At 37.3% G+C, this 23208-nt stretch overlaps 2 protein-coding genes across 2 annotated transcripts in view; one reads left to right on the top strand and one right to left on the bottom strand.

The window, feature by feature from the left end:
* The first annotated feature begins 742 nt into the window (after nucleotides 1–742).
* ghsra (growth hormone secretagogue receptor a) lies at nucleotides 743–3116 on the top strand. The gene is made up of 2 exons (XM_056466627.1): nucleotides 743–1611; nucleotides 2707–3116. The coding sequence occupies exons 1-2, from the start codon at nucleotides 834–836 to the stop codon at nucleotides 3009–3011; spliced, it is 1083 nt and encodes a 360-aa protein (XP_056322602.1). The 5' UTR covers nucleotides 743–833; the 3' UTR covers nucleotides 3012–3116.
* A 9693-nt stretch (nucleotides 3117–12809) lies between these two features.
* fndc3ba (fibronectin type III domain containing 3Ba) overlaps nucleotides 12810–23208 on the bottom strand; it is a 117020-nt gene continuing 106621 nt past the window's right edge. The window contains exon 25 of the mRNA XM_056465111.1: nucleotides 12810–16292. Coding sequence (XP_056321086.1) covers nucleotides 15981–16292 — 312 coding nt within the window. The 3' untranslated portion in view covers nucleotides 12810–15980. The remainder of the gene's footprint in view (nucleotides 16293–23208) is intronic.

Below are 23208 nucleotides of genomic sequence, written 5' to 3'. Positions count from 1 at the left end.
GCGTCTCTCATCCTCCGCGAGGTGATTTCATCTCTCCGACTCTCACATACCTTGTACACTTATCTTTCTTCCCACACCAAAGACGCCTTAAATAGCTTCAAGACTAACGATTTTCTGTCCAGTGTGGATAGATAACTTGCCAGTAAAAGCTGGATTGCTATCCTTAAATCCTCTGAGTTTTATCAGTTGGAACCAATTTTTAGATGTGGAAAGGATGGTAGGATGTGTCATGAGGACATTTATTTGACAGCTACAAATCTGTAGAGTACAACAGGGCGCGGGAAATGCTGAATGACCTTCAGAGGAGTAGACTTTTTAAAGGATTTTTTGGCACCAATTGTCAGTCAGCGCGCATCCCGTGCGCACGCCTCTAAAAGTAAGTTTACTACTATAAGGCGTTCAAAACTACAATAACAACATTGTTGTGAGACTATATTAAAGTGATAATGACAGTTTTGTCGTTTTCACGAGCGACAGATCAAAGAGCTCAAGCAGATGTTGCTATGGTTACTTCCAAAGGCGGTTGATGCTTCTGTTCGCGCAGCTTTTGTTTGGCAAAAAATTATTCAACTTTGAGGTTTCGGAAATATTGTAGAGTCATTTATGTAAAGGAACATTTATTATACGTATCTTGACATCGTTCAGGAAACGCGCTAATTATCGAAGAACCTTTAAAACTCTCATAATTCGCACCCTGCTGCTGTACAGGTTGTACACGAGAAATAATAAATGTTGGGTAGCCCTGAGCGCAGCACGATGGGGAGTCGGAGGGCAGACTGTCCTCCCCGAGCTCTCTCTCAGAGGACCATCTAGACGCTCCATGATCTCTCAGCATGCCTACCTGGACGAACCGGTCCAACTGTTCCTTCAACTGCAGTTGGGATGATAACGCGACATACTGGGGGATCGAGCAACCGGTCAACATTTTCCCCATTCCAGTGCTAACCGGGGTCACCGTCACCTGCGTGCTCTTCTTCTTTGTGGGTGTAACTGGCAATCTGATGACCATTTTGGTGGTGACCAAATACAAGGACATGAGAACAACCACCAACCTGTACCTGTCCAGCATGGCCTTTTCGGATTTACTCATTTTCCTCTGCATGCCTCTGGACCTGTACAGAATCTGGAGGTACCGACCTTGGAATTTCGGCAACATACTTTGTAAACTCTTTCAGTTTGTGAGCGAGTGCTGCACATACTCGACCATTCTGAACATCACCGCTCTCAGTGTGGAGAGATACTTTGCTATTTGTTTTCCTCTTAGGGCAAAGGTAGTCGTGACCAAGGGTCGAGTGCGAGGGGTCATTTTGGTCCTTTGGATAGTATCCTTCTTTAGCGCGGGACCTGTGTTCGTGCTCGTCGGGGTTGAGCACGAAAATGGGACTAACTCGTGGGATACTAACGAATGCAAAGCGACGGAATATGCCATCAGGTCTGGGCTCTTAACCATAATGGTTTGGGTCTCCAGCATCTTTTTCTTCTTGCCTGTGTTCTGCTTAACTGTCTTGTATAGTCTCATCGGGCGAAAGCTCTGGAAGAGAAAGAGGGAGACAATCGGAGAAAACGCTTCGAGTCGAGATAAAAGCAATAGACAGACAGTGAAAATGCTGGGTAAGTGTTCGGTTTCATCACCGGATTAAGTTTATCATTTTGCGCACTTTACGCACAAGCGAACCCATTACGCACGGGACGCGCTTGGCACAAAACAGCAGTTCAGTCCTGATTCTTCGTTTTAGAACCTAAAAAAACTCGTCATGTAAAAGCTAAGTTAATTGAGTTTATTTAAGTAAAAAGGCAACACTGTCCAAATTTAAATTTTTAACATTCTAATGTGTTTTTCTAACGGATGCCTTTAGAGATGACAGAAAAGTGCTGTATAGCTTCAAGCTTCAAGTAAAATTTTGGTTTATTTGCTCTTTAATCCTTGTAGTCAAGGTCATAACATTAAATTATGTTTATTAGAAGGAGAATAAAATTCTGATATTCCAACAAAAAGATTATAGTGTACAAAATAAAGGTAACAGTGTTGATTAATTGTCCTTCAAGAATAAGACTAAGAAAATATACGAAACAAAATAGGAGGCATTGATTTGACACTTGAGTTTTCATTTTCAGTGATGTAGATATTTTTTATTAAATGAAAAAGTCCTGTTTAGTTGGAAGTTGTAGCAGATCTGACACAATTTATTAAAATATTACATCATTAAAATCTACAAAATGTTCCTATACTTTCAAAATAATATGCTCTGCTTTTTGTGTGCTAAGAAAAAGCAATTATAATTACTGTAAATATGTGGATTGTTGTTGTTGTTTACTCTCATGAGGCTATTAAATAGAATTGGTCTTCCAAAAATAAAAATAAAAATCTGTTGGTTTACTCACCCTTCACTTGTTTTAAACCTATTTGAGTTTCTTTCTTCTGTTGAACACAAAACAAGATTCATTGAAGAATGAAGTAAACAAGTTGTCATTGACTTCCATGGTATTTTTTTTTTTTACCTACTATGAACGTCATTGGCGACAGTTTTCCAACATTTTTTAAAATATCTTCTTCTGTGATAAAAAAGAAACACATAAAATTTGAAACTATTGCAAGAGTGAGTAAATATTCATTATCGAATGAACTATTTTGTGCATGCCTAACTGTTTGCTGGAAGCAATTGCTCCTTTTCCTGCTGAGTTTCTTTCATTACCTCTGTCTCACAGCTGTGGTGGTGTTTGCCTTCGTGCTTTGCTGGCTCCCCTTTCACGTGGGTCGTTACCTGATCTCCAAATCCACAGAGATGGGCTCTCCTGTCATGTCCATCATCAGCCACTACTGTAATCTCATCTCCTTTGTACTCTTTTACCTCAGTGCAGCAATCAACCCCATTCTGTACAACATCATGTCCAAGAAGTACAGGATGGCAGCGTGCAAACTTTTTGGACTGCGTAACACCCCACGTAGAAGCACATCAGTGGCCAAAGGAGAGAGTTCGCCATGTTGGACGGAATCTACTGCCAGCCTGTGACTTGACTGACTTCCCCATTAACCTCATGCACTGCTGCTATCAGGATTTTGAACATGACCTTCTCTTAATTTGACAAAAGATCCACATTAGGGCTTTTCCCATTGTATGGGCTATTGTTTTTTAGATGATTAAAGAGGTATTCAAGAGCTGTTTTTATTCTTTTCAGGACTGTTTTAAACTGAAGAGGTGTAGAAAAAACACATTCTGTGCTTATTTCTAAATTTCAAGGGTCTAGCTTGGAGCTATTAACATTGAATACAGTATTTAATGTTCATGTATCGATGTCAAAAATAAAAAGCAATCGATGTACATGAAACCAAAAATAACATGGTAACACAACAATAATGTTCCTATAATGTTTTTGCTAACAGCTAACATGAACAAAACAATGAACAATACATTTATTACAGTATTTACTCATCCTTGTTAACATTAGTTCATGAAAATACAGTTATTCATTGTTAATTTGTTCTAAAAAAAACAGTGTATTAACCAATGTTAACAAGCATGAAATGAGATTTTAATAATACAATAGTAAATGCTGAAGCTTAATTATAAAATGCTGTTCAAGCATTGTTTATTATTAGTTTATTTTAGTAAATACATTGACTAAAATTAACTAATGGAGCATTATTGTAAAGTGCAAGCAACAGGTTAAAGCAGGCATGGGCAAACTTGATCCTCGAGGGCCGGTGTCCCTGCAGAGTTTTGCTCCAACACTAATCAAACACACCTGAACACCCTAATTAGTGTCTTTAAGATCACTAGAAAGCTACAAGCAGGTGTGTTTGATTAGGGTTGGAGCATAACTATGTAGGGACACCGGCCCACCTGGATCGAGTTTGCCCATCCCTGGGTTAAAGTGTCAAAAATGTTAAACAATTTACTAATTTCACAACTTATCAGAATTCAATGCTCAAAAAAGAGATGCATTCACACAAGAAAACATTAAAAACTAAAACACAATCTGACTACTGAAAAATCACAGAGAGCCAAATTGACTTCAGAATGTAATATGATGTTTGATTGCACATCAGTGAGAAATGTTGGTACACAGTGGGGTTAACAATGAGTGATTTGCAATGAGTGATTGTTGAATAGTATACCTGTTGATATATTCTGTGTTGCAATCCAATCTTACGTGTTTTGTTTGTTTTTGGGTGAATTGGCTTAATGTCAAACATCCCATGAACAAACAGTCAATCTGGCCTCATTGAATTTGCTTTCCTTTTTAATTGAATTTAAATGCTTAAATATTAGTAAGAAAAGAAACAAACAGAACAAAAATGATTTCAATCTGCACACATGATGATTTCATGAACAAATCAGCTCCACATTTAACAAAGCAAAAAAAAAAAAAAAAAAAAAAAAACCTGAACTAGAAGGGATGTGACCTGACTTTACAGAAGAGATTTGTTGCACGTAACACTCATTAAGCTCTCAGATCAGGCAGTAGTTTAGAAACATCCATTCCATTATGAGCCATTTACATCAAAGCTCCACATTTGATATGTATATGCTTTTAAGATATAAAGAGATAGGACAAAAATAACATGTTGCCTTAAATCTAAATGAAATCTGGAAGACAAAGTCAGCACTGTAGATACAGCAGTCTCCCGATGCGCCTGACGACAGGGTCTGCAGAGGAGATACGTTCATTTGCATTGTGCCTGAATTCATGTCGTGCTCTTTTAGCAAGTGTTGTCTCTGTGTGTGTGTGTTCATAAAGCTCCGCTCCAGACCTGAAGCAATACACGTGCTTTGGAGGAAAGTTAATTAAAAAACAAAGAAACATAAAACAGTCAAAATGCATTTAAAGTACTGAGACATCATGAAAGCTTGCTTTTTTGTTCTTGGTGTTTCATGTGTTAAATGCATAAGCTATTGGTACTAAACTACACTATTGTTGAGAAAAGTTTCACTTAAAACCACCGCAATAACTGTCGTCACAGTATATTTGTATGTTAACAAGTCCTCTTAAATCCAGTTGTATCAGTTGTGCGGAAAACTGCATGTGTCTTGTGTTCTGAAATGCTGTACAATATATATATATATATATATATATATATATATATATATATATATATATATATATATACACACACTTGCATATTTGTATATTGTAACATATGTAAATATACTCACTTAATTTGACATTTGTTGTGCAGGACATTTTCTTTTTGTGAATGTTGGTGTTGACTAAGAAGAAGGATTCACAATTTATGATCAATTTGTCATGCTATCTTAAAAATAAACATTCCAGAAGGTGCTTTTCTTGGTGATGCAATAGAAGAACTTTTGGTTCCTCAAAGAACCATAGAAGACCATTTTAATAATCTTCCTTTTTTATCCATTTTGCGGAAACTTTTGTTGAATGAACAGATTAAAGGTTCAGTGAAAACTGATTATGAAAAATGATTTATTGGATTTACATTTTTTTAAGGTAACTGGTTGCAAACAATTTGCACAAATTGTTTGCAACCAGTTAGATTTAAAAAAAAAGTAAATCCAATTAATATTTTTTCAGTGTTCTTTAGGAGCCCAGTGCTAATAGACAACCTTTTTAAGATATATACACACAGTTTACACTCACAGACCACTTTATTAGATACACCTTACTAGTCCTGGGTTTAATCCTTAATCCTTCATGGCATAGGTTCAACAAGGTACTGCAATTATTCCTCAGATATTTTGGTCCATATTGACATGATAGCATCACGCAGTTGCTGCATATTTGTCAGCTGCACATCTATGATGCGAATCTCCCATTCCACCACATCCCAAAGGTGCTATTGGATTGATAACTGGTGACTGTGGAGGGCATTTGAGTACAGTGAACTCATTGTCATGTTCAAGAAACCAGTCTGAGAGGATTCACGCTTTATGACATGGTGCGTTATGCTGCTGGAAATAGCCATCAGAAGATGGGTACACTGTGATCATAAATAGATGGGCATGATCAGCAACAATACTGTGGCGTTGACACAATGCTCAATTGGTGCTAATATGCCCAAAATGTGCCAAGAAAATATCCCCACACCATTAAACCACCACCAGCAGCCTGAACTGTTGAGACAAGGCAGGATGGATCCATACTTTCATGTTGTTGACACAAAAATCTGAACCTACCATCTGAATGTCGGAGCAGAAATTGAGACTCATCAGACCAGGCAACATCTTTCCAATCTTCTATAGTAATTGTAGACTCAGTTTTCTGTTCTCAGCGGACAGGAGTGGCATCCGGTGTGGTCTTCTGCTGCTGTGGCCCATCTGCCTCAAGGTTGAACGTGTTGTTCATTCAGAGATGCTCTTCTGCATACCTCAGTTGTAACGAGTGGTTATTTGAGTTGCTGTTGCCTTTCTATAAGCTTGAACCAATCTGGCCATTCTCCTCTGACCTCTGGCATCAACACGGCATTTGCACCAACAGAACTGCTCCTGACTGGATATTTTCACTATTACGGACCATTATCTTTAAACGCTGGAGATGGTTGTGCGTGGAAATCCCAGTAGATCAGCAGTTTCTGAAATACTCTGACCAGCCAGACTGGCACCAACAACCATGCCACATTCAAAGTCACTTAAATCCCCTTTCTTCCCCATTCTGATGCTCGGTTTGAACTGCAGCAGATCGTCTTGACCATGTCTACATGCCTTAATGCATTGCGTTGCTGCCATGTGTTTGGCTGATTAGAAATTTGTGTTAACAAGCAGTTGGACAGGTGTACCTAATGAAGTGGCCTGTGAGTGCATATCTAATCATTGTTCACTTGATCTTCTATTCCTCTTCAGGAACAAGCATTTTTCAGTTTCATTAAATCTTGTGAGAAATTTCACTCTTATGTCTTGTTTCCATGTGTAAAGTCTGACTCTTGTTGCTTTATTGATGTCAAACCAAGGTCAGAGTCTTTGGACTGGAGTGAAAGAGAATTACAAAGGAGAATGGTTTCATAAATCAGTCAGATCTCCTCATGAGGCAGAAGGTGACGCTGCAAAATGAGATTGTCCACTATTCACTCATGCCACTTTTGCCTGCCATCATCATAAAACATCTTTAAAAAAATCATTTTCCATGCTGGCATGAATGAGAGGGGGGAGTGTAAACACTCTTTAAAGTGGCAATTACAGGTCGATTTCAAATAGATGAACACCATACCTGGACAAACTGCTTTTTTAAGCTTGACTTTAATTAAAAGGCTCTGGCATTAAAAGTGTAGGGTGGGCTAATAAAGGTTGGATTTTCATAGGTGAGCACAATCAATCATTGCAAACTTTAAATGGCTTCACCTTATAAAACAGTTACAGGCAAATTTGTCAATAGTGTCTGAATGCAGCCTTGATGATGCAAGCTGAGACTGCATATCTCAGAGATGCAATGCATGTCAGACACAATGTACTCAATGGAGCTAGTGATGGTAGGGTTAGGGTTGTGTGGGCATTAAAAAGCATTACATGCAGCTCAGATTGCAGCTGCATCCAGACCCCTCGCCAATTTGTAGATGTCACCTCCACAGTTTACAGTAAGACATCAAACTATTGAAGACTGGACACTTTCTGGACACTCTGATTTATTGATTGCACACACCTCTGTTATTGGATGTTGACTGTATCTTTTCTCTCTCTCTCTCTCACTCACTCACTCACTCACTCACACACACCTGGCCAAAGTGAGCATCTATATTACAAATTCACTGATTGTAATATTCTTGTCAGACTGAGTCTCCGAATGACACCTGCTTCCATTTGGAAGGCCTTATCACTATTCCCTAATCACTTTGAAGGATTTACCCTCTGGAGTGACTCCTTGGAAGGGATTAGGGCACAGGTGTCAAACTTAGTTCTTCGAGGGCCACAACTCTCCACAGTTTAGTTCCAACCCGTATTAAACACAACTGATCAAACTGAGTCCTTCAGGCTTGTTTGATACCTAAAAATAGATGTGTTGAAGCAGGGCTGGAATTAAACTCTGCAGGGCTGCTGCCCTTCAGGAATTGAAATTGACACCTCTGGATTATGGCATAGAAATGAGCTCGTCCAAATAGAACACAGTGTCACTATGAAGTGATCATCTGAGTAAGTTAGTCGATTGAGCATTTGAATCAGTGAGCAGTTATTAACTGGAGATAAACTCTGACTGAAGCATTTGAATCAGTGAGTAGTTATTAACTGGAGATGAACTCTGACTGAAACATTTGAATCAGTGAGTAATTATTAAATGTAGACTCACTCTGACTAAAACATTTGAATCAGTGAGTCATTAACTGGAGACTCACTCTGACTAAAACATTTAAATCAGTGAGTCATTAACTGGAGACTCACTCTGATTAAAACATTTAAATCAGTGAGTCATTAACTGGAGACTCACTCTGACTAAAACATTTAAATCAGTGAGTCACTAACTGGAGACTCACTCTGACAAAAACATTTAAATCAGTGAGTCATTAACTGGAGACTCACTCTGACTAAAACATGTAAATCAGTGAGTCATTAACTGGAGACTCACTCTGATTAAAACATTTAAATCAGTGAGTCATTAACTGGAGACTCACTCTGACAAAAACATTTAAATCAGTGAGTCACTAACTGGAGACTCACTCTGATTAAAACATTTGAATCAGTGAGTCATTAACTGGAGACTCACTCTGACTAAAACATGTAAATCAGTGAGTCATTAACTGGAGACTCACTCTGACTAAAACATTTAAATCAGTGAATCATTAACTGGAGACTCACTCTGATTAAAACATTTAAATCAGTGAGTCATTAACTGGAGACTCACTCTGACTAAAACATTTAAATCAGTGAGTCACTAACTGGAGACTCACTCTGATTAAAACATTTGAATCAGTGAGTCATTAACTGGAGCCTCACTCTGGCTAAAACATGTAAATCAGTGAATCATTAACTGGAGACTCACTCTGACTAAAACATTTAAATCAGTGAGTCATTAACTGGAGACTCACTCTGATTAAAACATTTGAATCACTGAGTCAATAACTAAAGACTCACTAAAACATTTGAATCAGTGAGTCATTAACTGTAGACTAATTCTGGGAGGAGTTTTTTGGGAGAAATAACAAAACGGGAGGGTGGCGGGAGATGGGTCTGAAATATGGAAGACTCCGGGAAAAACGGGAGTGTTGGCAGGTATGACTGATTTTAGCTTACTATATAGTATGGAAGTATTCGATTTCGGATGCAGCTAGATAACAAAGGAACTTCTGACCATAGCTGGCTAATAATGATTTTGGGAACGTTTTTAGAGCAGGTCTTCAGTAACAATTTTCTGATCCAAATGAGCTGGTATGAATCAGTCCACAGTTAATGACTCACTGATTCAAATCTTTATATCTTTACTTGTGGACATCTGCCATGCATGGAAAAGACTTTACTTTTCAGGCAATCTTACAGTTGAAGATACTCAGTATTGATGAGTTAATATTCATAATGAAGCTATACATTATTACATTCTACAGCATGAATCATCACACCAGAGTGTTAATGTTTCTTTATGAATGAGTAACTGCCTCAACAGGTTTATGCAGCACTTTTGCTGGTGGATGAAATTGGACTAGCAGCTTCATTGAGCAACATCTTTCTACATCAGGCACATCAGCAAAACTGGAGAAAAGCCTGCAGAATTCATTACATGGTGCATTTCATGAATAATTTATCATGTCTGGAATACTTGTTGGTGATTGGTCAGTCGTGACCGGATTATTGGCACCATCTTGTGACTAAATAATAGTCATGTTAGTGTATAAGCTACATTCAGCAGTTTTTGTTTCTGACAGCTTTGCGTTTAATTAAAGAAATAACAAGGCGTCGGGCTGCCGAAAAAAAAATGTCAGGCTTTACTGGTTGTTTGCAATCACGTGGTTTTGGTGATTTTGGTGAAATTCAGATGGAGGACAGATTGTAAAAACTGAATGGGAGACAAAGGAAAGTCTGTATTTTATCAATTTATACCATATTTCAAAGGAGATATAAATAAAAAATAACCACATATGTTGGGCATGATCCTTATATCATGAAGAGGAGCGAGTTTTCTACCTAACTAAAATATATGTGTTACTATATTTGTTTACTGTATAAGCAATTACGTTTCATGAAAAAGCACTACAGTAAATACTATAGTGTTTGGAAGCATACTATAGATAATTACTTGAATTAAACCATCGTAGTAGTTATATTGTTGCTGTAGTACAACACAACTGTATTAATAAAGAACTTATTCAATATGGCTTCAGTTTTCTATGCTAAAATTATACACCATCACAATCTACCACAGTTTACACCAACGTTACAGTATTTATTACAGCTTATTAGTTTACTATGCTACAGTATTCTGTTTTATTTATTAACAAAGAGTTGTACACATTACACATTTTACTATGTGGTTAGAAAACATGTTTATTATAAATTACTAGTTTTTTTCCCATTGCAGATATCTTCCATACATCTCGGAATACAAGATCGTGGATGCATAGTCTAAATTGTTATTTATTTATTTTTTATAAGGGGGGAAAGTACAATAATAACCATCTAGTTTTGTCACAAGTGCTGCATTTCTTTTTTGTTTTGTCAAATAACCGCTGCTGCACATCTCGATGTTAACGTTACAGTTGTTTTTCACCAGTAAAGATTTGGATTATTGCGAATCAATAAGGAAATTTCATTGCTTGATTACATGGTAGGGTACGTTATTTATATTCTCCTGGATTTTGTGTAAGTGTGGTGGTGTTTGTATCAGATTTTTATATAACACATTATCATGTTTATACACATACAATAAAATCTTTATTGGTGCTGTCAAATGAATTATCACGTACCAAAAAAGCTTGTACACATGGATGTATCGCCTTTTCTTCTGTTTTTCAGCCAGTTTCTTAAACCTTCTCTTCTTTAGGAGCAAAAACTTTTGAAAGTCTATAAAAGCTGTTAGGCATTTCTTATTTTGGCTGATTTAAACAAATATATACAACATAAAACAGAAATATTTTGATATTTTCATAGCGATCCCCATGTAGAAGACTTCCTGCTCTCTATCTGAATTTCTCACATCAATGACGTCATGTGAAAACAACCTAATCTGTGATAACATCCTCCCAGATCTACTTTATTCTTTTTGTAACATTCTTAGATAAACTTACAATGCATCCGGGTTTAGATCTTCACTTTTTCCACTTTTTTTATGTTACAGCCTTATTCCAAAATTGATTAAATTCATTTATTTCCTCTAAATTCTAAACACAATACCCCATAATGACAATGTGACAGACAATTTTTTTTAAATTGTTGCAAATTTATAAAAAAAAATTAAAAACTTAAAAAAAAAAATCACATGTACATAAGTCTTCACAGTCTTTGCTCAGTACTTTGTTGATGAACCTTTTGCAGCAATTACAGTCTCAAGCCTTTTTGAATATGATGCCACAAGCTTGGCACCCCTGTATTTGGGAATTTTTGCCCATTCCTTTTTGCAGTCCCTCTCAAGCTCTATCAGGTTGGATGGGAAGCGACGGTTTAGAGCCATTTTCAGATCTCTCCAGAGATGTTTAATAGGATTTAGGTCTGGGCTTTGGCTGGGCCACTCAAGGACAATCACAGAGTTGTTGTGAAGTCATTCCATTGATATTTTGGCAGTGTGCTTTGGGTCATTGTCCTGCTGAAAGAAGAACCGTCGCCCCAGTCTGAGGTCAAGAGCACTCTGAAGCAGGTTTTCTTTCAGGAAGTCTTTGTACATTGCTGCATTCATCTTTCCCTCTATCCTAACTTGTTTTCCAGTTCCTGCTGCTGAAAAACATTCCCACAGCATGACGCTGCCACCACCATGGTTCACTGTAGGGATGGTATTAGCCTAGTGATAAGTGGTGCCTGGTTTTTTCCAAACATAACGCCTGGCATTCACTCCAAAGAGTTCAATTTTAGTTTCTTCAGACCAGAGAATTTCGTTTCTTATGGTCTGAGAGTCCTTCAGGTTCCTTTTGGCAAATTCCAGGCGGGGAGTGGCTTCTGTCTGGCCACTTTACCATACAGGCCTAATTTGTGGATTGCTGCACAGAAGAACGCTGGAGCTCAGACTGAGTGACCATCAGGTTATTGATCACCTCCCTGACTAAGGCCCTTCTCCCCCGATCACTCAGCTTAGATGGCCGGCCAGCTCTAGGAAGAGTCCTGGTGGTTCCAAACATCTTACACTTACAGATGAGGGAGGCCACTGTGCTCATTGGAACTTAAAGAGCAGCAGAAAAATTTCTGTAACCTTCCACAGCCTTGTGCCTCGAGACAATCCTGTCTTGGAGGTCTACAGACAATTCCTTTGTCTTGGCTTGTGCTTTGACATGCACTGTCAACCCTGGGACCTTATATAGACAGGTGTAAGCCTTTTCAAATGATGTCCAATCAACTGAATTTACCACAGGTGAACTCCAATTAAGCTGCTGAAACATCTCAAGAATGATCAGTGGAAACAGAATGTACCTGAGCTCAATTTAGAGTTTCACGGCAAAGGCTGTGAATACTTATGTACATGTGATTTTTCAGGTTTTTTATTTGTAATAAATTTGCAACAATTTCAAAAAAAATTTTTTTACATTGTCAATATGGGGTATTGTGTGTAGAATTTGAGAAAATAAATTAATTTAATCCATTTTGGAATAAGGCTGTAACATAAAAAATGTGGAAAAAAAATCAAGCGCTAGGAATTCTTTCTAGATGCACTGTATAATAATAATAAGTAAATCAGTACAATGCAAAAAATAATACAATCTGTCAGAAAAAAAATTAAAACATTTATTGGGTATAAATATATTACATACACACTACAGATACAGTTAAGTCTTACATACATAGGGTAGTATTTGCAAAAATCTATACATTAACATTGATATGGCAGTTTCTTTATATATATGCATATGAAATTGTCTAACATTTACAATACAAGAAATTTATGACTTTAAAAATTGTAGATCATGACAAGCCTGGAATGTTTTTGTATATTTCCTTTCTTCTTCTTTTTTTTTAGTTTTTGTTTAAACTGTGAGGTAAAAATTTTCCACTTTTTTGGAAAATAGTTGAAAACACTTATGGTTCTATACATTTCTCTGGGATGACTGAGAGCTGATCGATCTCCAAAGCATCATTCTCAAATTCATTTTTCATATTTAAAACAGAGCACAGACAAAACTGAGATAAACGGAATAAAATACAATATAAAAATACAAAACTGTACTTGGGCCATAAAAATAGGTGTGTATTTTGAAAATTGTACAAGGACCAATAAAAGAGAGAGAGAGAAATAAAATAGCAGTTGAGATCAACGGTGAGGACCAAAGAAGAAAAAAAAAACTACTTATACAAAGGAGAAAAAAAAATCATTAACATTTAAAGGACACCAATGGACTTTCAGACTTTTGACTAGATATATTTCAAGTCTGTGTGGGCCAGTTTTACAGACATTTCGTACTGCATTATACTCTCGATTTGAAAGCAATAGCAACATCGACTAGGAAATACAGTTTTATCAAGATAAATCAAATAAAGATTAATGTTTCGCTTTAAAAAGTGCTTCATTTCTGTTAGTTGACATACTATATATCTATATATCTCTATATATAATTCCTTAGCAAAAATACTGGATAAATTCACTATTGCGCTATGACACGTTTAAAAAACAAAAAAGAAAAAGAAAAAATGAGAAATGTCAAAACAGTCGGATTGTTTTGCGTTCCTTTCGATGTGAAACAGCATGTAAGATTTCACCTCTTAAGGATTAATCAAATAAATCGCACAATTCTCACTACTTAAAAAAAAAAACGTGTAGTCACAGATGAAGTTTAACTTATAAACTCGTGTTTTTCCTTTTCAAGAAATGATGTTCTAGTGTCACAAAAGGATTTCTCAAGTAACCCTTTAAATACCGATAAAAAGCATAATAGTGGACAAGCCTCCGCTTTGGCAAACAGTAAGATAACAAGCATCATAACACTCTTTAACAATGCCAAAATGTAGCTATGTACGGTATGGTACTGTATGTCCCATTACACACTCTCAAATAAAAAGAAAAGAAATAAACATTTGCTACGGTTCTCTATATGAAAATACAACTAGTTGGAGTTCGGCACTTTCTGATAGGAGATGATTTGGTTATATATATATTTATATATTGTACGTAAATATTTTAGCATGGTACAGTACATGCTACATGTTCCCAATTAATGAAAGACATAAACACAACCAGAATGAAAGGAATGCTGGCCTTAATTGTTAATCTACAACACAAAATAACTGGATAAAAGAAAGAAAAAAAAACATGCTACAAGACAGAAAGAGAAAGAAAACGTACATAACTACATCTCTTAATTTGTTTTGAAAAATAAATAAATGAAGATTGCACTTTAATTGCCATTTAAAGTACTGTATGCAATAGATAGTATAAATAACCCTAAAGAACGTATACCTTACTTTCCCATTAACTTTGGCAAAGGTATTCTGAGCTAGTAAACGATTTGCTTATGAACGAACTGGAGCAAGGCACAGCTTAGGTGAGAAAAACAGATCAAATAAACACGTGGAATGACGCTACTGATGACAGCAAAAACTCATTCGGCAACATTTAGTGTTTGGCAGCACCCTCTAGTATGTACTTCACCTCTGAAAAGTCCATGTCCCTGAGGTACAATACAGGCTGTCAGTTTTAGTTATCCTTTTTATTCCCCCCCCCTAACTGTTCTGCGCGTCGGAGAAACTCTTTGGATCGATGATGGGAACTGCTGGTTTGTACCTTTTTACTTGGCTAGAGATGCACCGCAAGTACATCAGGCTGTTTTGGCATGAACGAGAACCTCGATAGAGCACCTTAGAAATGTCCAACTGGCTTTCACGAATTCAAAGAAGATGAAACATTCGAGGCGAGGTCTTGGGCATTCACAGAGTGAGAGAACAGGCGGGTTTTCACAGCTACACACTCACTGGCTATTGTGAATCCAGCCATTGAGCTGGTTCCTGGATCTACAGACGCCACACAGTGCCTGATATCAGTCTGAGAGAGAGAGAGATGAGGGGGAAGCTTGCCTAGCCAAGACATTCAATGGAGGAAAGGACTATAACGTGCACCTTAGGACTGGATGGCCAGTTTCATTCACCGGAAAGAGTGTGTGGTGGCGTTGTTACTCGGCTTCCCTTCGCCCTCATCCGCCAACCACTACTGACCACAGATAAAGCACCATAGATTGTGAAATGACACGCTCCAAAAGAGACATCTACTTCAAACGAGTTATTTATATTACAATAGCTCTATAGAATCTTATATTTATATCTATATATTAGATAACCGATTCCGTATGTAGGAAGGAAAAATAATAATAATAATAATAAACACACAATAGCAGCATCACTTAAACCACACTTGGATTGCAACTTGCTTTGGCAGCTTAATGCAGGGGGGGCTTTTACAACAGCCTTACTATGGTACGCTAACAGTATGTCGTGATTCTGAAATGGATTGGGGGTGAAAACGGTGTATTAAAAAACTAACAAATGTGGAACAGGGTGAACTGTGAGCATTTCGCAAAAGCTATGATTCCAAAAACTTGTGTATGGCTGTGAAACAAAGCGCACTTGGATAAAAACAACAAGAGTAAGGCCGTGAACGTGGAGAAAATAGCGATACATTTTCCTCCCGACATATACGTACACTTAAAGGGATACGAAATAACAAAGCATGCAAAAAACAGGCTGTCACGCAACTCTTCGTAAGGCTTGATGATGTGGTTTTGCTTCCCCCGGGAGTTCAGAGCGAAATCCACGCGAGCCATGCACGGGCAGGCTGGAAGGCATCAGAAAGAGAGAGAAAAAGAGTGTGAAAGACGAGGAGAGAGCCTGTATAACATACTCAGCCTACAGTACGTCACGTCCGATGTATACTTTAAGTGTTCGTGTGTTTCTCGAAGCGTAAATGTTTTCTGTTCACTTCATGAAGAAGTACTCCACCACAAAAGCGATGAGGAAAGACAGGGCTGCGAATGCCCCGACGAGGACTGCGGCGAAGCGCTCGTCTGTGGAGAACATGCCGCTGGGTCTCAGGGTCTCGGTGGAGCTCAGTTCTCCGGGAAGGGCGAGTTCGGTGCGCCTCAAGCTGAAGAGTGAGGGTGGGCTGAGGGGCCCGCACAGTTCCTGTGTGCTGTCCTGACATCGGCGACAAACGTACACACGGAAACGATAGTCTGTGTTGTTCTGCAGGCCCGAGATCTGGAAGCTTGTGTCCTCTCCCTTATATAACTGAAAAAGAGAGAAACAATGATTGTGAAAATCAGCATACTTCATATAATATCTAGGAACAATGATTATAATTGCTAGTGAAATGTTTAATAATGAACTTAAATAAATGAAAAATAAATACATGTGATGGTAGCATTTTTGCAGCACTTGTATTTAACGACATTGTCATTATAACAACACTTTCAATTTCACACACTCTGTTTTATATTAAGCAGTGCATATTTTTCATTATTACTTTTGTCAAAAAGAATTCATTTAAAATTCTAGAAATGCTTTTAAAGTGCTTGTGAAATGTGTATTTCGGTTATTCTTTAGGTAAACTATTGATCTGTGCAAGTTAAAGGGGAAATGAAGCACTCATTGATCTGTGCAACTTATAGTCTTATAGTCATACTTATAGTCAAGTTTACATTATTTTGTACATTGGATTCCATTTTAATGGAAATATATTAAACAAACTCGATTAATGTAACCATTTAGAAGAAAACGGCATGTTTTACTATAGCTTTTAGACAGGCAGTCAGGCAGCGTAATACAGAGAGTGGACCAAAGCGCATCAAATGATCAGTAATTAAAAGAAAAAAAGAATAAACATATCCATCCATCCATCCATCCATCCATCCATCCATCCATCCATCCATCCATCCATCCATCCATCCATCCATCCATCCATCCATCCATCCATCCATCCATCCATCCATCCATCCATCCATCCATCCATCCATCCATCCATCCATCCAGATAGATAGATAGATAGATAGATAGATAGATAGATAGATAGATAGATAGATAGATAGATAGATAGATAGATAGATAGATATACACATATATATACACACACATGCATATATATATATACACACATACATATATTTATATACATATATATATACACATACATATATATATATATATATATATACATAATACATAATATATACATAAATATTTATATATATATAAAGCAGATCAACATACAGCAGATCAACATACAGCAGATCAACATACAGAACTAAAAATCTCAGCAACTTCCAGTTTGCGCAGACTTTACAAAAGTTTTTAAAATAGCTAAAACAGATCAATAGATTGTATGTACCTTGTGACTGCAGTAAACTTCTGAAAGTAGAGCACAGAAAAGCCTGTAGATTAATTACTTACAATTTTATGTAAATAATAAAGATAGAGGTCAGTAGTGTGCATTCCTCATGTGAGAGAGAGCTTTTATATCCGGTAGTGTTGACCCAATGTCATTATGCGCCACAAAAACCTCTATGAGCAAAGATGAAAGAGTGTATTAGACTATATGCGTCATATGCTGCTACAAAAAACAAACATTGAAGGCAGTCTAATTAAACTCCAGAACAATTCATGAGTGGGAATTAAAAAAAAAGCTTTTTCACTGAAATAAACTGAGAGGACTTTCCATGTACAAGGCTTTTCACACGCGTCTCCCTTACTGAGTGCCAAAAAAACAGCTTTTCATTTTTACAGAAAAGCAGACCATAACTTGTAACCTTTCCAATTCACAGCTAAGATGATGGACAGGTGTTCATTTGTTGACACTAACGAAACAAAGAAAATCAGCTTGAGCCAAAACATGCCTGAACGTTATATCAGGAGGCCAGTTTGAGCAGCACAGCCGAGCCACAAGCTAAATATTTAAGACCTCATTGTTTCTTCCAGATGCACTGATAAAGTGCCACGGCACGATCCCTTTTGAAAAAACTGCATTGACAATAGACTTGCTTATGGAAGTATTTGCTGAACTGAATCAAAAACTGGAAATCTATGTGAAAATCTTAACAGCAATCCAACACATCTTAAGGCATATGCATAAAGTGCTTTTTTTCTGCATTAAAGGGCTAGTTCATCCTAAAATGAAAATTCTTTCTTCATGTACTCACCTTTACTTGTCTCCGTTAAACACAAAAGATGATAACTTGAATAATGCTAAAAACCTGGAACCTATTGATTTCCATAGTACGTGTGTTTCTTACTATAGAAGTCAATGGTTACAGGTTTTCAGCTTTCTTCAAAATGTATATACACTCACCGGCCACTTTATTAGATACACCTGTACAACTGCTCGTTTACGCAAATTTCTAATCTGCCAATCACATGGCTGTAACTCAATGCATTTAGGCATGTAGACATGGTCAAGATGATCTGCTGCTGTTCAAAACGAGCATCAGAATGTGGAAAAAAGGGGATTTAAGTGACTTTGAACATGGCATGGCTGTAGGACCCAGACGGGCTGGTCTGAGTATTTCAGAAAACTGCTGATCTACTGGGATTTTCACAAACAACCATCTCTAGGGTTACAGAGAATGGTCAGAAAAAGAGAAAATCTTCTGATGGCTACTTCCATTAGGACAACGTGCCATGTCATAAAGCGTGAACCATCTCAGTCTGGTTTCTTGAACATGACAATGAGTTCACTGTACTCAAATGGCCTCCACAGTCACCAGTACTCAATCCAATAGAGCACCTTTGGTATGTGGTGGAATGGGAGATTCGCATCATGGATGTGCAGCTGACAAATCTGCAGGAACTGTGTGATGCTATCATGTTAATATGGACCAAAATCTCTAAGAAATATTTCCAGTACCTTGTTGATTCTATGTCACGAAGGATTAAGGCAGTTCTGAAAGCAAAAATGGGTCCAACCCTGTAATAGTAACTTAATAAAGTACCTAATAGTACCTAATGAAGTGGCCGGTGAGTGTTTTTAAATTATATTTATTTATTACATTGTATGATATGTGTTTAACCGAATAAAGGAACTCTTAAAGCTTTTGAACTACTTGAGGGAGTACATTTTCATTTTTGGGTGAACCATCCCTTTAAAATATGCATGGCACTGTACGAAGACTGAGCATAGAGGATTAAACATTGACTTCAGTTAGGAAAAGAAGATCTTCAGCTTAAATTGAACATCAGGCTCGAGCTGCTTTTGATTTCCGAAGAGAAGAAGAAACACGAATGTATCAAAGAAATACACAAGCCAAGCGAATACATTTGCAAACTGCCCCCCTCAGCAGTATAACACATTAAAAAAGATAAACTTAATATAAGTTGTTTCTGGCAACCCTTTTTGACAGCCACTATGTCATTTTTCCATTTCCATTTGCAGCGAGGAACGAAACCGATGCCATTTGAGTTCAGAAGAGCATGTAAAACTGAGACGGCCACCGTTAATGAAAGCTGGCAAAAACAAGCCAATTACTCATGAGCAGACAAAATGAAACGGAAAAAAACAAGCTGAATCTAATAGAACAAAGAAGAGAAGTACAATAAAACAGAGAATAACACAAAACTGTTTATTCAGGCACATGAGTGCTGAGGTTTCATCCAAAAGCACAGGAAGATTCGACTATTCGTATCACTTACAGTAGCTTCTGTGTTTTTAGCTTACTGAATATAGGCATCACTCAATATGGAATATTTAACTTTTCAAGTTCACTTCCTCTTTTGAATTAGATAACTAGATTTAGATGACTTTGCGTGTGTTTTTAAGTTGTCAAAATAAACAGACTTCAGATTTAGGGCCAACATTTTTTCTTGCGTTTTCTTGTGCTTCAGAGGCAAAAAAAAGCAGCCAAATACATGTTTTTGTGTGTGCATTCAAAGCACAGGACGGGACTCGACACTTGTAAATGAGGGCTATGCGACTCCGCGAAGGCTGCGCCAGAGCATATTTGTGCGCTTGACGCAGAACAACTTTGGGTTTTAGCACACAGTATACACAGGTTCTGCTGACACTGGGTATTAAAGGAATAGCTAACCCAAGATTTAAAGTACTTTTCCCCCAATAGCCACAAAACTATGTTAAAAATTGTAATTTTATGAATTATACAGGTAAGATGACAACAATGCACCTATCATTCATTCATATTCCTTCAGCTTAGTCCCTGATTTATAATGTATATTTATAAAGTGGAATGCCTTGAATATGTTTTACGCAGAAATAAACATGACCTTTATATTTATCATCAGACACCAACATTAGCTTTCATTTATTCATATTCCTTTGGCTTAGTCCCTTTATTCATCAGTGGTCACCACAGCGGAATGAACTGCCAACTTATCCAGCATATATTTTACGCAGCTAATGCCCTTATAGCTGCAACCAAGTACTGGGAAACACCCATACATACTCAGATACCCTCATACACCTATAGTGCATATCTTTGGACTGTGGTGGAAACCGGAGCACCCGGAGGAAACCCACACTAACACGGGGAGAACATGCAAAATCCACACAGAAATGCCAACTGGCCCAACTGGGACTCAAACCAGCGACCTTCTTGCTGTGAGGTGACAGTGCTAACCACTGAGCCACCGTATGAAACGCAAAAATATGAAACGACAAACAATTTGAGCTGGGGTCGCAAAACAAACACACTACAGGAGATGCAGTTTATAATCAATATATGATATAAACAGGATGAAATTTTATTATAATGAGTTAATAAGATATGAGAATATCTTTATAACACGATTTGTGTGATTTTATTCCGCAACATTCGCGCCACCCAATACTACTCGCAATAAATTCTTAAAATAAATATTTGATGTGTATTGTACGCTCTCACAAGCCACATAAAATGACTAGATTTGGCCCACGGGCTTCGTGTTTGTCACCCCTACAGTAGATACTGTCTGTTTGAACACATTTGACCACGTGATGTGTTACAGTACAAAAACAAAGCATTCAAATGTGTGTGGAACTGGAAACGCTCAACACGTTTCCCAGTCTCCATTTACCCACGCATTCAGTGCCATCCACTTGCGATCACATCCACAAAAACACATCCTAATACCAGAAGCAGAGCAAACAGAAAACAACATCTGCTTCCATTAAGCACTCGTTTCTCTTTACATGCAAACACCACGCTCCTCACTTCTCACATCCATTTTACCCGCTGACAGGACAAAGCACACATTAGCAGAGTAATCGAAGGGCATTCCAGCTACGTTAGACATTATAGCAGCAGCTTTTTTGACTCAAGAGCACAAATATCAGAGTGAAGGAAGGGATCTGGTTTGCTCTGGTCACGACAGAAGCGGTTGTGTAGAGCTCTCTAGAGAGCCCTAGTGGCCTTCGCAAGCGGTCAGTGCTCTGGATTTATTATTCACAGCCTGAGCTACTAATGTGGCCATTAAATGGAGAATGAAGGGACATTTGTAAAAGAATTGTGTGCATTAATGTCACTTGTGCAGCGAATGATAATTATCCTCCCTCTACAGAAGGCAATAGATGATTTTAACCTTCACTCAAAACAAAAAAAAAGGGTTTGCTGCTTGTTCAAAACACACTGTTAACAATTTCCTGTTGAATCTTCAGTAACCTACTAACAGCAGTTTGTCAATCAGTTACAACAAAAATACTGTATTTACATTTACAGTAATAGTTATCTTGCTCTATTATGCATTTTGTATATCTTCACTGTAAAATATACAGTAACTTTCACAATGCTACTAAAATACAGTGACATACTGCATAACTATCCTACAGTAAATTACAGTTCATATTACAGTTAAATGCTGTATAATTACCAAAAACCATTAACAGTGTGCTTATGTAAAATGAGCTTAAACCACACAATTCTTGAGATTCTTTTGGGACAATTTGATTGTTTTATCCTCAATCCACTTAAACGTGTTAAGTTAACTTAATTAATTTGTGTTGGGATAAGCTGAACGAATTGTGTGAAACCCTGCATTTTATGCTCCTATGGTTATTGTAGTTGGTTTGACATGGAAACATATTGTAAATAAATGGGGGAAAAATCCTTGTATTTAGTAGTTAAGAAGTATACAAAAAAATTGGAATCACATTTTGTTTTTACATTTACACTACCTTACAAAAGTCTTGTCGCCTACCCAAGTTTTAGGAACAACAAATAATAACTTGACTTCTAGTTGATCATTTGGTATCAGAAGTGGTTTATATGAAAGGTAAAGACCTCTAGATTACACTTATTTTACTAAAATAAAATATGATCATTGCTTGATTTTTAATTAGGACAGTAAAGTCTGACTTTGCTTAGACAAAAGTTTTGTCACTTAACAGAAATAATGTACAGTATAGATTATAAAGGCATGGTGCAGTGGAAAAAATTATAAATATTGTGTATGACTCCTATGAGCTTGGAGGACTGCATCCATACATCTCTGCAATGACTCTCATAACTTAAAGTCATCTGGAAGGGCAAGGAAGTGTTCTTGCAGGAATCCCAGAGTTCATCAAGATTTTTTGGATTCATCTTCAATGCTTCCATCTTACCCCAGACATGCTCAATAATGTTCATGTCTGGTGACTGGGCTGGCCAATCCTGGAGTACATTGACCTTTTGCTTTCAGTAACTTTGATGTGGAGGCTGAAGTATGAGAAGGAGCCCTAATCCTGCTGAAGAATTTGCCCTCTCCTGTGGTTTGTAATGTAATGAGCAACACAAATGTCGTTGCCATCCACTCTGCAGATCTCTTGCACTCCCCCGGTTACTGAATTTAACCCTGAACCATGGTTTTCCATCACCAAACTGATTTCTGTGCAAATCTTGGGTCCATGCGGACTCCAAAATGTCTTCTGCAGTAATTGTGATGATTGAGATGCAGTTCAACTGATGATTTGTCAGAAAAATCTACCTTCAGCCACTTTTCCAAATAATCAACTAGAAGTCAAGTTATTATTTGTTGCTCTTACAACTGGGATTGACGACAAGACTTTGTCAGGTAGTGTACAGTATATATGTACTTTAGAAGTAATTTCATGGAACTAATACTGGGATTAAACAGCATGGTTTTGAATAAATATCCTTAACTAGAATTTCTAATTATAACATTTGAATAAAAATATATTTTTGTGGCAACACATAGATTGTTTTGTAAAAAAATCTAAAGTATTTCTTGA

The sequence above is a fragment of the Danio aesculapii genome, chromosome 2, assembly GCF_903798145.1.
Source record: "Danio aesculapii chromosome 2, fDanAes4.1, whole genome shotgun sequence".
NCBI classification, from domain to species: domain Eukaryota; kingdom Metazoa; phylum Chordata; class Actinopteri; order Cypriniformes; family Danionidae; genus Danio; species Danio aesculapii.
This window is presented reverse-complemented; position numbering and strand designations above follow the sequence as displayed.

Bases quoted from the DNA above. Each gene is read 5' to 3' on its own strand.
- ghsra (XM_056466627.1), top strand. From the start codon at position 834: ATGCCTACCTGGACGAACCGGTCCAACTGTTCCTTCAACTGCAGTTGG. The intron at 1,612-2,706 runs GTAAGTGTTCGG...TCTGTCTCACAG, and splicing joins ACAGACAGTGAAAATGCTGG to CTGTGGTGGTGTTTGCCTTC.